We start from the raw sequence: 14,983 nt of genomic DNA on the forward strand, positions 1-14,983 counted from the left end.
AGCAATCTGATCCTTCGATAAACACCGATCAAATATGGCTGAGATGTGGGTTGTTCAACAAGAATCGTTCGAGTTTGAACTAGCTGTGGAATACGGTTAGTTCGGTCAAATCCTTGTTCAATCATCCTCTTGTTTAATCTTCTCATTCGATCCTAATATGCTTTTTACTTTAAAATTTCAGCAAATAATCCCTACCAGTTTACACTACAATTTCACCATGGTAGCAAGTTTACACTACAATGGTCCATGACGCAGAAGATATGATTTGGGTCATGCTATTTTATGTGATTATTATGAAGAATATGGTAAACGAACTAGGCTATTTAGAAGAACAAAACACCATGATCGATTTGAGGATTTAGGATTTGCTTGAATTTAGTAATTTAGAGTTTTAAAGAGAATGAAAAGAGGGAAGGGGTTAATCAACCGGGAGAGAGAAAAGAAGGGAAAAAAAGAAAAATAAAGTAATCAAATTACTCAAATACCCTAATTTAAATAATTAAATTACCCAAATACCCCTGACTTAACAAAGGAAAATTGACGGGGTTAAAAATGTACTAAAATTACAAGTTTTTGAAAACTGAGGTAACCATTTGCACTAAATTCAAAATCGGTATTAAAATTGCGTAGTCGATCAAACCACAAGTACTAAAATAACACTTAACTCATATATATAATAATCATATAATCATAACTATCATTTACATCACCTATTGATGAGTTCCATTTTAAGGGTAAAATGAAGATGGTTGGGTGGGTCAGTGACCCGTCAATAATATAAACTATCAGTTTAAAAAAAACATAATTTACTTAGGTGTATGGGTAACCTTCTAAATGCAACTAAGGATGTTCAAAAAGCTTGCGGCTTAAAGCTTGAGTTCGTGGCTCGTTCAAATAAAATATCTAAAAAAAACTTGATTTGTAAACCATCTAAGCTAATTGGATCATTTTTGTAACCAAATCATACTCGTCCCAAACTTTAATCATGGCTCGCTCGTTTTAAGTTTATTTGCTCTAACCTCACCTCTTAAGGATTTTAGTTTTTACAAACCGAACAGAATACACTCTTGATGCTCTGTGACAACAATTTTCAAATCAAAGCATACGGCGGTGAATAATAAAAAAAATAATAATGGCGAGTGACGAAGAGGTTTTCGTGTTCATCGGAACACCAATCGAGCGAGAAGAAGATACAATCAGCCGCAAGAAGAAATCAATTGCAGAAGCTTCTGGTCACCTTCGAACCCTAGCTCCTTGGAAACAAGAGGTTTCGATCATATTCGATTTCTATATTTCATTTGTTACACATGCTTACTTAATTTAACTGAAGTTTGTTTAGGTTTCGTTATTCGGCTTCGAATTATTCATTTGCATCTGTTCGAGACAAGTTAAGAGGTTCAGTTAGGGTTTTATTATTCCTAGTAATGCCATTAATATATCAAGCACTTGTAGAATCAGTACACAGTGGTTTAGGCTATGTGTTTTTGTTCCACTGGTTAGACTATGCGTAGTGGTTTAGGTTTTAATTCAAAAGTGCATAACGCTTCACCATGTCGCTGCCACGTAGGCATGAGGGCTCTTATTTCCTTTAGAAACATGTAGTGGTTTAATTGAAAAAAACAATTGTTATTTAATCTTTTTTTTCTTTATATGAAATGTGAGTGGGAGTTTGCTATGCAGTCGATCTCACCGTATGGTGATATATCGGTTATTGGTCCCTTGGTACAATATCGGTACCGATAATATCGGCGATATTGACCGATAGATCACCGATATCAGTGTTTTAAGTCTTAATTATCAACTTTTAGTGTTTTATGTTAGTATTTTACTATTTTAAGTCTTAAATCAGTTCCTATTTGCTACGATTGTTAGTAGTTGCAAAAGGTTAATTTGTTAATGGTAGGAGAGTATATTGAATTACTAGTGTTAAGTTTCAATATATATGAATTTTACATGATACTAAAATTACCGATATCTCACCGCGAAGTGACCTGACCAATTAAGAGGTAGTCTGTGAATCATTTAGCATATTTCTGAAACTTACCTATTACGAGGCTCTATAAACCATTAAGATGTGTCTTTTTAAAAAACCAAACACACATTTGACTGATTCAGAGGTAGCCTCTTAATAGAATCATTAAGAGGCTACCAAACAACCCCTTAGTCGTATTATGTAATCTACTTAGTAGTAAGATTCATAAGACATAAGATTTATCTGATCATTAACTGATGCAAATGAAAACCAATACAGTAAACTTAAACATAACTTATCACAGCTATAGAAGTGTGTACTAAAGTCCAATAAATACTTGATATTGGCTTTCATAATTTCACAAATTGGCAGCTTTAACTGAAAATATGTCTTAGATATTTAGAAATATAGAATAGAGGCAGCAGAACATAGTAGAAAACAAAAAATGGATGGTAGTCTTGTTATAGTGCATCTCAAACAGAGATTGATGCATGTAGCACTTTTGTTTGTGTTGCTTATATAGAGAAGTACTTATTGTATGATATGATTTTTTAGGTTAGAGATGAAGAAGGAAGAAGAAGGTTTCATGGGGCATTTAGTGGAGGTTTTTCTGCTGGTTATTATAATACGGTTGGCTCTAAAGAGGGTAAGTAATGACATGCTCTAAAACAATATGCTTTGTTTGACTAAGTTCTGAAGTTTTTTTTTGGAGGTGATTCTTACTTTACTTTATTAACAACTTTACAGGATGGACACCACAAACGTTTACATCGTCAAGGAAGAATAGAGCTGAAATTAAACAACAAGATCTTACAAACTTTTTGGATGATGATGAGAAAGCTGTATGTGGGTTTGTATTTTTGTTGGACTTTAATATTTGTATACAAATGATGATTTTTTTTGCATTGAAGTTTTATATAAACTTATTCACGTACAAAAAAATTGTATTATATGAATATAGTGTGTGAGTGGCCATCAATGTTACATCGTTGATGACCATGCATCTAAAGTTATTAGAAGTTTGAGGTTTATTTTTACTTATTTCTGAGGTATGTATATTTTGTTTTTCTAATCTAGGAACTGGAAGGCAATTCTTTGGGGACATCTATGCAGTTTGACACTTTTGGTTTTACTGCAGCAGAAATAGCTAAGAAGCAATCTGAGAAGGAACAAAATGAGAGGTACGATTAATCAATCTTTGTAAAATATGGTTGATTTTTTTATAGCAGGTTGTAAAGTTAATATTGGTTTGCTTAATTGTCAACTTCATTTTATCAGAAGTTTCTGCAATGATCAAATTTCTGCTGCTCTATGACCAAACTACAGCACATTGTTGATATTTTTGTTACCAATTTCAAAAAAAGTTAGCTTAACATGATATTCCTATGTGTATTTTACCCTTCTCAAATATATGTTTCTGTATATTCAAGAAAATGTTCAAAATTTCATGGTGTTTTTTGCATGTTTAACCATGCCTCAAATTATAAACCGTCAATTCACGGGGAGATGAAAATTGGGATACCCTTAGGTGCAAAATGAATAATCATAAAAAAATGAAAAAAAAAACCCAAAGCGAACAAACGAGTCTCAAGTACCATCTTAATGTATTGCAGGCCATCAGCTATTCCTGGACCTGCTCCTGATGAACTAGTTGTTCCAGCCACAGATCCCATCGGTTTGTCTCTACTAATATATTTGTGTTTATCATTTCAATTCTTACAATGTCTCCTTACGACTTCATGTTGTTGGTGACCAGGTGTCCGATTAATGCTGAAAATGGGATGGCGTCGTGGTCAATCAATAAAAAACTCAAAGAGTGCACCTTATGGTATGTTTTTCATACAATCTGCTTGAAGTATATAGTATTTCTCAAAGCTGGTTAAAGTTACAAGTCGAGCATAATTTATTCACAATCTAAAGAAGACATGCAGTCAAAAGAAAAAGAGAGAAGATGCTAATCAATAACCATTCATAATTGCAGATGCTCGCAGAGAAGCTAGAAAAGCTTTTCTTGCTTTTGCGGGTCCTGAGGATGCTGAAGTTGAAGAAGTCATGGACACTGCTGCAGAGCTCCCTACTGATGATATTAATCAGCTTCAAAAAAGTACTCCGGTGCGTATATATAATACATATATAAATTACTTTATGTCAATCTGGTTATACTTAGCCTCCCGAAGCAGTCTGTCTTATTTAGCTAATTCAGTTCTAGATCTCCCTATCATTGTAATCATCATCACATGAATTATGAGTGGCTTTACATTATGGTCTTATAATTTTGTTCTTTTTTTAGGTTTATGTGCTAAATCCAAAGCAGGACATGTATGGACTAGGCTATGATCCATACAAAGGGGCTCCTGAATTTAGGGGTATGTAACTCCCAGAAGCTAGCCAGCTAAATTGTTATCTAAAAACTATTTTGCTCACCAATTTTTGTCATAATTTCAGACAATAAAAGGTCACATTTACCTGGGAATAGGGAGTCTGGGCACAAAAAGTTGATTCAAAAGAAAGATGTTCTCTTTTCTTTCAAACGTATGGCACATGTATCTTTTGTGTTAATGATATGTTTATTGTTAATTATTTTCATGCGATTTCATGCTGTGTAAGTTTTTCTTTGCGGCTTTATAATTTGTGTTGGCTTGTTTTTATCAGCAAAAAATGTTGCACCTGGTTTTGGCATTGGAGCCCTTGAAGAGCTTGATGCTGAAGATGAGGATGTATACGCATCAGGTTATTATCTGAGTAGTCTTTTGTTTTTTGTAGTGTGTCATATTGTTATGTTTTCTTACTTATATATTGCAGTGGGTAATATATTCGTATTACTCAACACTGACTAGCACCTATTTACTACTGGCTTTATTTCCCTGAATATGGACAGTAGAATATACCAGTATAATGCAAATCAGTAGGTGAAGCATCTTATCATCTTATGACATGAATCTAGATAGTTTGTGGGTTTATACATATAATATAGCTTTTGGCTATTGGCTATTGACAGTTTTCTACTTGCATATAATATTAATAAATATTTTAAGATGAGTTTATATTTCTTGCGCGTTACTCAGTTTGATTTAGAGCATGGCGTTTATCTGCTGTAGAATTGATTCTGATACTAGTTTAAAGACCCATGTAACACAGACTAAATGAAAAACTGGAAATTCATGAGAAACCATCACAAAATTAGAAGACCCATATAAGTGTTGTATTTAACGACATCCTGAAGTTTCATGAGAAACCATCACAAAACTTGTAGTAGTGTCGAAACATAATATAATCGTTTTATAGAGGTGCTATAATAAAGCATAGGATACTGCATCAAAATATTCAAACCTCTTTTGAAACTATAGTGTCGGTAAAGTTGGGTTTTGTTCTAGATAAAGATTAGAGAGAGATTCGGATTTATATGTTATTATTATTATTTTGTACTTGTTAAATAAATAATTAAATACACACAAGAAATTATGATTTCACATCGCTCTTCTATGTTGTTTACAAATCTGGTTCTATTGGGATTATAGTTGATGGTTTGCTATAAATATCATAGTTCTAGTAGATGGAAAATTATGTCAATTTTATAATACTTTATTTATTATATTTGTTTTGTAGTTAGTTGATTATGAAATGGGTAATATAAACTTTAGGCTGTAAAGTAGTTAATATATTTGTTATTGTTTTTAGTTATTAAAAGCATACTATAAGATATAAAGAAGTTCAATCTTAGGGTCACACTGAACCTTTTATAAAAGTTCTTTTTAATGATGATTGTTAGAAGGAAATACAGTATATTATGTAATTTACTGGTTTGAGACCCGTGTACTACCCGGGTAATTCATGAAAATATAATACTTAATACAAAAAACAATAAACCTATCAAACACTAAGTTTTTTTATAAACTAAAAGATAAATATAAATTTAAAATATTTGCAAAAAAATAGATAGTGAATGTTAAATAAACAGTTTTTGATTTTAGGTAATAGTAAGTATTATTATTATTATTATTAATTTATTAAAAAGGAAAGTGAATATTAAATTAACAGTTTTTGAAGCATAAATTTTAGGATTATTATTATTATAAATTTATTAAAAAGGGTGAGGTTTAATGTGGGAGTGACAAGTGGCAAACTTGTAGTTTTATATTAAAGAGTATAGATATAGATAGATTTAACAATAACATAAGATATAGGAAATGAAGGATATGAAAAGTGACATACTAGCATAGGTTAGGGTGGAAAAAAACAATTCATAGTATAAGGGTTTGTTGGAATCTACACACACACACATTAATAAATAAAGTTCGTCGATAGATACAATTTTGAGAGATGCTGTCAGCAAGATTTTCTTCATTGATGGCATAATTAAACAAGTCGTTACTTTTGGGCAACAGGTTATGATTTTGAAGCTTTTGTTGAAGAAGTTGAGGAGCCTACAAGATTGGCTATTGAGGATAAAAAGAAGTCCACTTCAAAACAACATGGTATTCTGCCTGGTTTTAAAGCTGCATCCAATACTGACTACCAGTTAGAAAGGTTACATTTTCTTTTCACATTTTTACAACTTATAACATCACATTGATTAATCATTATCGTTTAAAACTCGAATTACATTCTTATATTTGATGCCTTTTGTTCTCAGATACGACCCTCCTGTAGTTCCAAAGGATTTTGTGCCACGCCACAAGTTTCCTGCTGCGCGTGAGGTCAATCAAAAGTCGACTGAGGTTCCTCCACCTGAGGTTCCTCAACCCGAGGATAACAATTTGAAGGTTTTAATAGAAGGGGTTGCAACTCTGGTAGCTCGTTGTGGTCCATTATTTGAGGAACTTTCTAGAGAGAAAAACCAGTCAAATCCACTATTTGACTTTCTTAGTGGCGGAAATGGCAGTGATTACTATAAAAGGAAGCTATGGGAGGCAAGACAAAAACATGGTGACAAAACCAAACCATTGATGAAGGAAAAAGTAGATCCAAATGCTCAAAAGATGTCAGCAGAAACCCGTGGACATATGCTAGGAGAAAAACCTTTGAACAGAACCGTTAAAGATGTAAAACCGGTTGTTCCTGCCACTGATAATGTTAATCTTCAATTCCAGTTATCAGATACATTCACTGAGCCTGCATCATTTGTGAGTCACTAAATTTGTTGCTTACTAGTTAATATCTTAGATGTCACAAGATAATTTGGATGTTGGATGGGTACACACAAACATTATATCTTCATTTGTTGAAATATGTTTTTATAAATAACTATTATGGTAATTATGATCACAAACAATGACTCCTCGTGTTTTATGCATTAAATATAAACTTTGGCCTACTCACAACACGTTTCACCCGTTTCCTTTGTAGCTAAATTGACAGTTTGACCCTTTTTAGATAGAACACAACCCAAATCCTCTCAAGATACGTAAATGGGTCGGAACCGACCCCTCTAGTTTGTGCATGAAACTGGAATCACTGAACCTAACCCAAAACCAACAGTTTGGTTTTATGTTTTTTAACTGACTTTCTAGTTTGGTATCGGTTTCGCATGCGCCGAAAATTTGAAAAAACCAAACCAACTTTTATAACCAAATTGAACTCGTAAAAGCCGACTTTTGTTAATTGAATTTGTGGATTATAATTTTATTTTGGGAAGGTTAAGTAATTTATAAAAAAAAATCATAAATGATGTAGATAGAAATTTTTAGGCCCAAATGTGTAATACTCAGTTAATCCTTAATTAACAAAAAAATATATGCTCAAAGTTCCAAGGCCCAAATTCATTATTTTGGGACATTTTCTTTGGCTCAAATTTTCGACCCTAATTGGCAAAACTGAAGAAACCGAAACAGAATTGAACCCCTTATGAGAACCAAAACAAGCGGTTTTTAAAAACCCGAATTTTCGGTTTTAGGTTCGGTTTGATCCCAAATTCGACTTTATATGCACACCCCTATTTCTATCCTGAGATGTTTGTGAATTTGGATTTTATTGCACACTATTCGTTCGTTAATAGAAATAAAACCTAATCTTTAGGACAATAATGATTTTAGGTGGAGCCCACTGAAATAGCAAAACCGTTCCAACATGACCCTGCAAAACAAGAACGTTTTGAACAGTACTTAAAGGAGAAATATCGTGGAGGTCTTCGGACAATAGATGCAGGTGGATCAAGTAAAATGTCAGAAGCCGCTCGTGCTCGAGAAAGATTAGAATTTGAGACAGCTGCAGAGGCAATAAAACAGGGAAAATGGGGAAAAGAAAGTCAACCTTCAAGTCAACTGATATTGGGTGCATCAGCTGGTCTAGGAGGGCTACAGTTCACTTCTGGTGGATCAGAGGTATCTGTAATAGTTTTTGTATTAGATTTATGATCTTAATTTAATCGTTTATTAACATTTAACAGATAAATGGAGTTAGTCAAACTGACGAGGTTATAAAAAAGAGTATGTTCCCAAAACGTGAAGAATTTCAGTGGCGACCTGCACCTATCTTGTGCAAACGCTTTGATTTAATTGATCCTTACATGGGAAAGGTATGTTTTCTCAAATAATAATATAAAAGTTCGTGTAATAATAATGTGATGTAAAATAACTAGCAATTATTATTTGCAGCCGCCACCTCCTCCAAGGTCGAGGAGCAAGTTGGATTCTCTTTTATTCATGCCAGACTATGTTAAGGCTACAACAGGAGACAAAAATACAACCTCAAACAACATATCATCCTCTCAAGTAGATGAGATTAGAACAAATGTTGTGGATGTTGAAGAAAAAGTTGAAGTTGAAAATGTTGAGAGACCAGTTGATCTTTATAAGGTAACTTTTGCTCTTATCATTTTGATAAGTTTAACACTTCAAATGCTTACAATTTAATATGCTTGCAGGCTATATTCTCTGATGATTCAGATGACGAAGAGGAAAATATTAACGTAACTCAACAGGAAGATCCCACAAAGAAAATAGAAGTTGCTAATACGGCTTTAAGCCGTTTAGTGGCTGGTGATTTTCTGGTGTCATTAGGGAAAGAGTTAGGCCTCGAGGTCCCACCTGATCAACCACCATATAAACAACCCGAACCAACTCAAAAACCGACAGTTCAGGATTTCCCTCAGAAACATGATCCGGTTGATTCTGATGCACATAAAAACATTGTTAGACAAAGTAGTAGTAAAGAGTTTAATGATGAAAATTTGAAAAAAGAGACTAAGGTTAAAAGGGACAAAAGCTCTTCGGATGATGAGAAAAGAAGAAAACGATCCAAACGGGATTATGATAGTACAAGTGACTCGTCTGATGGTTATAGAGACCGACATAGGTCGAGACATAAAGGAAGGAAAAAGGAAGATAGAAAACACTCGAAGCACAGACATCATGAATCGTCTAGCAGACATGAATCTTCTAGCAGATCTAGACATTCAGATAAAGAGTATAGAGATAGCAAGAGAGAGAAGAAAAAAAGGAGAGACTGAAGAAGAATACAATCTTAAAGTGTGTTCTATTCTATATACCCGTTGTCGGTCTACACTGAAATCTTGATCCACCATTTCCACATCACTTACTATTGTGCAGCATGGTGTCAAAACAAGGTTCAAGGTGTAAGGGTTTCAGTTTTCGGTTGACTGATCTCCTTTTGGATTCTTGTATTTTAGGTGTGAACTAGAATGATTTTGTTTTATATGTTATATATGCATGTGCGATGACTTTCTGGGACTACGTAACAATCAGTTATTCTGCTTAAAGTTTGACCCACGTCCATGAAAATCACTTTCTCAGCTCTGCTACATTGCAAAATGGGCGGATCAGGTCGGGCAGGGTGACCGGTTGAGACCAAAATGAGTACAGATTGATATTAGCAGTTTTGATGCAATTAAAGGGAACATTATGCTCCACACCAAGTCCCACTGTTACCTTGGTTGTTTTAAGTCTTAATTTGTGTCTTATTTTAGTATTCTAACACCAGATAAACGTATGAAATAGAACTCTAGCAGAAACATACATGCTTTGCTTTGTAGTTGAAATTCTCCCGTTTGATAGGACCCCAATAGGGAGCGTTTGAAATTATCATGTTCGTTGCTGCTCGTAGTTGCTGTCGTCAATGAGTAGTGGTGTTAATCTGGTCTGATTGCAACCCAAAACATGAAGCGTGGGTGTTATCGATCATCATGTAGAAATGAGGGGTGTCAATATGTACATAAAGTACAAAGAAAAAGATTATGATGTAGGAGTTAAAAGAACTATTTTAACTATTTTCCATATAATTTGTGGATACGAGTTAGCTTAAAGAGCCTGATGTGAATCCTCTTATGAAGCAGCTTACCATTTAAAAGAAAGCTCCAGGTTGACATGCTAATTGCGTCTGCTTCAACAATGTCAAATAAGAGAAACCAAGCATGATTATCTTTTAGGTAAATGATCCAACACAAAAGCTTCTTATCATACAAAGCGTACAAAGTCTTCTAGCGTCATAATTACGCACAAAAGTTAACTGATTACGCACAAACAATTACACCTGAATTAAAATAACTACGCAATCTATATTCAAGACTCTGTACGCTTTCTACGTTAAGCGTTATTTGCACAACCACCCGTCCCTCATCTTTACACATTTGCGACGTGTTCCGGGTTACATGAAAAAGCATGGGGAGGGGGGGGGGGGATTGTAAAACTTGAAAGATAAATCGCATCCAAAATCCAAATAATAAGACCCAAACTCATCGAACACATCTTCCTCTTCCCTCAGGTGCAGTGCAGCTAACAAATAATAAGGTCCACTGTCGGCTCTTAAGACTCCTAATTCTTCATAACAATTCATCTCTCTAGGGTTCATATTATTATTATTATTATTATTATGGCTTCTCTTCTCCTTTCTAATCCAGTGATCTCATCTCCGTTTCTCGGCAACAACCTGTAAGTTTTTTAATCACCTTATCCACATATTATCAACAAATTCACCGGTTAAATTGACACGATATTAGTTCAATTCCAACTTATTTAGCTCTTTTCTATTGTTCTTTTTCTTAATTTGATTTCAATTTGTGTGTTCAGTTCGATTAACGGAAACTTAAGGAAGCCTGCACTGTTACCGTTGGTGTTTAGAAGCCCTAGGTGTGCTGCTGCTGCTGATTCTACATATGGAGGTACTTTAATTCTGTTATTATTATGGATGACATAATAATATATGACCTGATTTATACCATGACCTGTTTAATTTTATATTGCTATGTTAGGGTATACAGTGCTTGCAACTAATTGACTCTAATTTTGGCCTTGAAATCATTAAATTCGTTGGATAATTTCAAATATTAGTAACTAATTGTTCATATCATATGTGTACTGTTGACCTAATTTGACCAGCCTGCAATGTTTCTATTAAGTCAAGACTGATATGAGGGGTGTGCAGTGCACGGTTCGGTTTGGGCCGGACTTGGGTTAAACCGAGCCACCGGTTTTTGAATTTTTGAAAACCATTCAGTTTTGGTTGTTCAGTTTGGCCATTTGAACTTGAAAATTTTGGGCGCAAAATAATGAATTTTGGCCTAAATCATTAATGATCTATACTATATATAACGAGGGAAAGATGGGCAAATTAAGACGGTAGTTTTTTAAGGGATTTACAAACATTCAAGCACATGGTACAACCTAAAATGAGGACAAATTGGTCATTCTAACATTAAATCTCACATGTGTTTCATTATTCTCCAAAATAGTTACAAGAATGCCCCTTTAACTTTAATCATATCTTGCAAATTTAAGAAATAGTTATAACTTTGGTCCTTTATCTTTTAACTATATATTCTTCATAATTTCATTTTTAACCCAAATACCCCAACGATTTTTAAACGGTTATAACTTTTTCACACGTTAATATTATTTTTTTAAAAATTGCACCATAAAAACGAGCATTTAGTTCTATTTAATTTGAGTATGATATTGTCATAGTTTCTTTTCAGTTAATTTTTTTTTTTACATATAGTCGTTTGTCGTCCAGTTTAAATGGTCTTATATTAAACCATGAGCCAAGCCATTATTAACGGCTTTTGGTCGCCAAATCTGAAACTAAACCGTTGCAAATTACCCAACAAAATCCATTAACAATGGTTAGGTTCCGTTTCGTTTGTACTTCAATATTAAAACAAGTTTAAAATAAGAACTATGAATCTACATATACCAATAAATGGTTTCACAGTTACAAACGAAACGACAAACACCCATAAATCTATAATGTAATTACCAATTTCCGTATTCCCCGCTGCATCGCGCGGGCACCCGTCTAGTATATAATAATATATGGATTATTAATTATACATTTGGGCTAAATTATTTGAGTTACATATTTATTAAACTATTATAAATTACTTAAAACAAAAAATAAAATATATAAATTCGATTCGGTTTTTCGGTTCTTAAAACATGCAAAACCAAAAGCAACCGTATGTTTAGTTTTTACTAAAACATAAAACTAAAACGTTGGTTTTTGTTTCAGCTTGGTTTTTTCGGTTTCATGCACAATACTACTATTGGATTATGTAACATTCCAAAAATTAAGATCTAATCTTGACCTTGAAATCCCTAAATTCATTGGATAATCTCAAGTATAAGTAACTATTTCTGCATCTTTTTACCATAAACTCATTTAACCAGCCTGCAATGTTTATTTTTTCCCGTAAGTGAAGATTATTATCTAATTCTGTTTGTTTAGGTAACATTGCAAAATACCCTAGAAGTAACGTTTGGGATCCTTACAAACGTCTTGGTATAACTACTGATGCTTCTGAGGAAGAAGTATGGAGTTCTAGGAACTTTCTTTTAAGTCAGTATGGTGGTCATGAAAGAAGTGCAGAGTCAATAGAAGCTGCTTTTGAGAAAATACTTATGAAAAGCTTCGAGAATAGAAAAAAGACAAAAATCAACTTGAAAACAAGGCTGAAGAAGAAAGTAGAAGAGTCTCCACCTTGGATTCAGAACTTGCTCACCTTCGTAGAACTTCCCGAGAGGATTATTATCCTCAGAAGATTGTTTTTGTTCACGTTTATGGCGTTTTGGAGTGTGATGAACTCTGCTGAGGGTGGTCCTGCATTCCAGGTTTGATGTTCTTTTTTTTCATAAATATCATGTTATGGACCCAAATTAGTTCATCGTGTTATGTTATTAGTGATGGTGGAAAAACAAGTAAATTAATCTGAGGGAGTGCAACTTTGTGTTTATAGTTTTAAATGTTATTTATATCTTGAATTGATGTTTAGTGTTTTATCCTGATTCGGTCTTTATATATGATACAGGTGGCACTGTCACTGTTTGCTTGCATTTACTTCCTCAATGACAAGTCAAAGAGCATAGCAAGGGCGTCTGTTATTGGGTGAGTTTATAAAGAAAAACCGTTAAACCCTAATAAGTATTCTCATCAATCTATTAATTTTTGGGTTAAACTACCTATAAAACCAGAAAAAAAGATTAGTCATTTGTGAATTATTAGTATTTCAACTTTCTTTAACCAGTTTCACCCTTTGTTTCTCTAGTTTTTAATAATGTTTTTGTTGATATCTTTCAAAAAGGCCAATTGAATTACTGCAGAATTAAATTTACTTTTTGGTAATGAAACCAGCTAATACTCAACTTACTAATTACTAATTCAACTAATTCTAACTACATGTTTAGTTAAACATATATGATGTTTGCTGCTACATGCTAGTGCTACATCCGTCTTAGTTCTTTTACATGTCATAAAAAAATAATTTGTAATATTTAAGCACTTTTAACAATAATGAATTTAGAAGTTGACATGCTATCTAGGAGTCGCATTTTTTGACACGACCTGACATGTAAATATCAAATTTTGGGTTGGGCAGTCAAACTCACGCTTAATAAACAGAGAGCGATATGCTAAGAAAGTTAAGATGTTTTTTTACCTTTTAAGTTGGTTATCCTGTTGAATTTTAAACAGGTTGCCTCACTGACCTGTCCCTGTATAGAAAAACAGGTTATACGGGTTGCATCTAGGTTACATGGTTTTAAGTGTGTCCGAATTAGGATTGATTTCTTAACGCGAACAAGTAAATGGATCGTGTTCTCTTACACAATAACCACTCCCATTACCTCATAGTTTGACATGCAATATTGAATTAAATAACCATTATTGCCTTTTATCCAAATCTACAGCTTGTATATTGTATAATTAAATGTTGATTTAACCCGACCCATTTTGACATTGATGTACAGATTTGGATCTCTAGTGGTGGGGTGGATTTGTGGTTCATGTGTGGTGCCTATGATTCCTGCAGCCATTTGGCAACCAACTTGGACCCTGGAGCTCTTGACTTCATTGGTAGTATACGTCTTTTTGTTTCTTGGATGTACCTTTCTTAAGTAAAACCTTAATTGTCCTTAGATTGCATGTATGATTCATAACAAGATTAATTGTCATTGGCTTATGTAATCTTCTGAGTTCCTATAGCTTTATGTTTGCATAACATCAATCCCTGGTGTACCTTTGAATTTTAATGTGTATGAGCTGCAAACTTGCTGTTAGTTTATAGGTTCAACTATGTGTTATAATTCTAACCAATTTAGCAAATAGTTTTAAGTATAAACAAGTCTAGCTGAGCCTGAGCCGCCTAAGCTCAATCTTGAGTCTAACGTAAAAGAGCTTGAGTTTGACTTGTTTTAGCGTTTATCTCTAATGTTCGTGCTCGGCTCGTGAATGATTTTCAAGCTCGAGCTAGGCTCTGTGTGTATTGTGTGTATACATACATACATACATACATACATACATACATGTCTTTACATTTGTGTGTGTATATATGTTTGTTACTGTTATTGTAGTTGTGTACAATCATATTAGGTATAATACATTAAATTTATATAAATTAAAAGGTCATTTAGGCTTGTGGATATTTAGAGAGGTTTGAACAACCACTAGCTTGGTCTAGTGGCAATTGACAAAGTCTAGTGGCAATTGACAAAGGCTAATCTCACTTAAGACATAACGTGAAAGGTGGAAAAAAAATTAGATGTTAAAATAATTTTAGACAGGCTT

General features: G+C 33.7%; 3 protein-coding genes across 3 annotated transcripts in view; 2 read left to right on the plus strand and 1 right to left on the minus strand.

Moving 5' to 3' along the window:
• Positions 1-14,983, minus strand: part of LOC143584766 (uncharacterized) — a 267,673-nt gene that overhangs the window by 122,444 nt on the left and 130,246 nt on the right. The gene's annotated exons all lie outside the window — the stretch shown is intronic.
• LOC143584746 (G patch domain-containing protein TGH-like) lies at positions 1,035-9,597 on the plus strand. Its single transcript, XM_077066724.1, has 16 exons — positions 1,035-1,267; positions 2,528-2,618; positions 2,720-2,814; positions 3,050-3,153; positions 3,586-3,647; positions 3,729-3,800; positions 3,954-4,084; positions 4,263-4,338; positions 4,418-4,504; positions 4,625-4,702; positions 6,358-6,499; positions 6,606-7,095; positions 8,005-8,292; positions 8,358-8,486; positions 8,566-8,766; positions 8,835-9,597. The coding sequence occupies exons 1-16, from the start codon at positions 1,133-1,135 to the stop codon at positions 9,417-9,419; spliced, it is 2,766 nt and encodes a 921-aa protein (XP_076922839.1). The 5' UTR covers positions 1,035-1,132; the 3' UTR covers positions 9,420-9,597.
• Positions 10,717-14,381, plus strand: LOC143584419 (protein CHAPERONE-LIKE PROTEIN OF POR1, chloroplastic-like). Its single transcript, XM_077066486.1, has 5 exons — positions 10,717-10,857; positions 10,996-11,087; positions 12,650-13,032; positions 13,230-13,306; positions 14,167-14,381. Exons 1-5 carry the CDS (start codon positions 10,799-10,801, stop codon positions 14,315-14,317), a joined length of 762 nt encoding a protein of 253 aa, XP_076922601.1. The 5' UTR covers positions 10,717-10,798; the 3' UTR covers positions 14,318-14,381.

The sequence above is a fragment of the Bidens hawaiensis genome, unplaced genomic scaffold, assembly GCF_021521415.1.
Source record: "Bidens hawaiensis isolate Kalapana, Puna unplaced genomic scaffold, B.hawaiensis_p1.1 tig00001521_1, whole genome shotgun sequence".
NCBI classification, from domain to species: Eukaryota; Viridiplantae; Streptophyta; class Magnoliopsida; order Asterales; family Asteraceae; genus Bidens; species Bidens hawaiensis.

Excerpts from the sequence above, each read along its gene's own strand:
- LOC143584419 (XM_077066486.1), top strand. The coding sequence starts at position 10,799 with ATGGCTTCTCTTCTCCTTTCTAATCCAGTGATCTCATCTCCGTTTCTC. Across the intron at positions 10,858-10,995 it reads CCGTTTCTCGGCAACAACCT|TTCGATTAACGGAAACTTAA; the intron begins GTAAGTTTTTTA and ends TTGTGTGTTCAG. Across the intron at positions 11,088-12,649 it reads TGCTGATTCTACATATGGAG|GTAACATTGCAAAATACCCT; the intron begins GTACTTTAATTC and ends CTGTTTGTTTAG.
- LOC143584746 (XM_077066724.1), top strand. The coding sequence starts at position 1,133 with ATGGCGAGTGACGAAGAGGTTTTCGTGTTCATCGGAACACCAATCGAG. Across the intron at positions 1,268-2,527 it reads TAGCTCCTTGGAAACAAGAG|GTTAGAGATGAAGAAGGAAG; the intron begins GTTTCGATCATA and ends ATGATTTTTTAG. Across the intron at positions 4,339-4,417 it reads AGGGGCTCCTGAATTTAGGG|ACAATAAAAGGTCACATTTA; the intron begins GTATGTAACTCC and ends TCATAATTTCAG.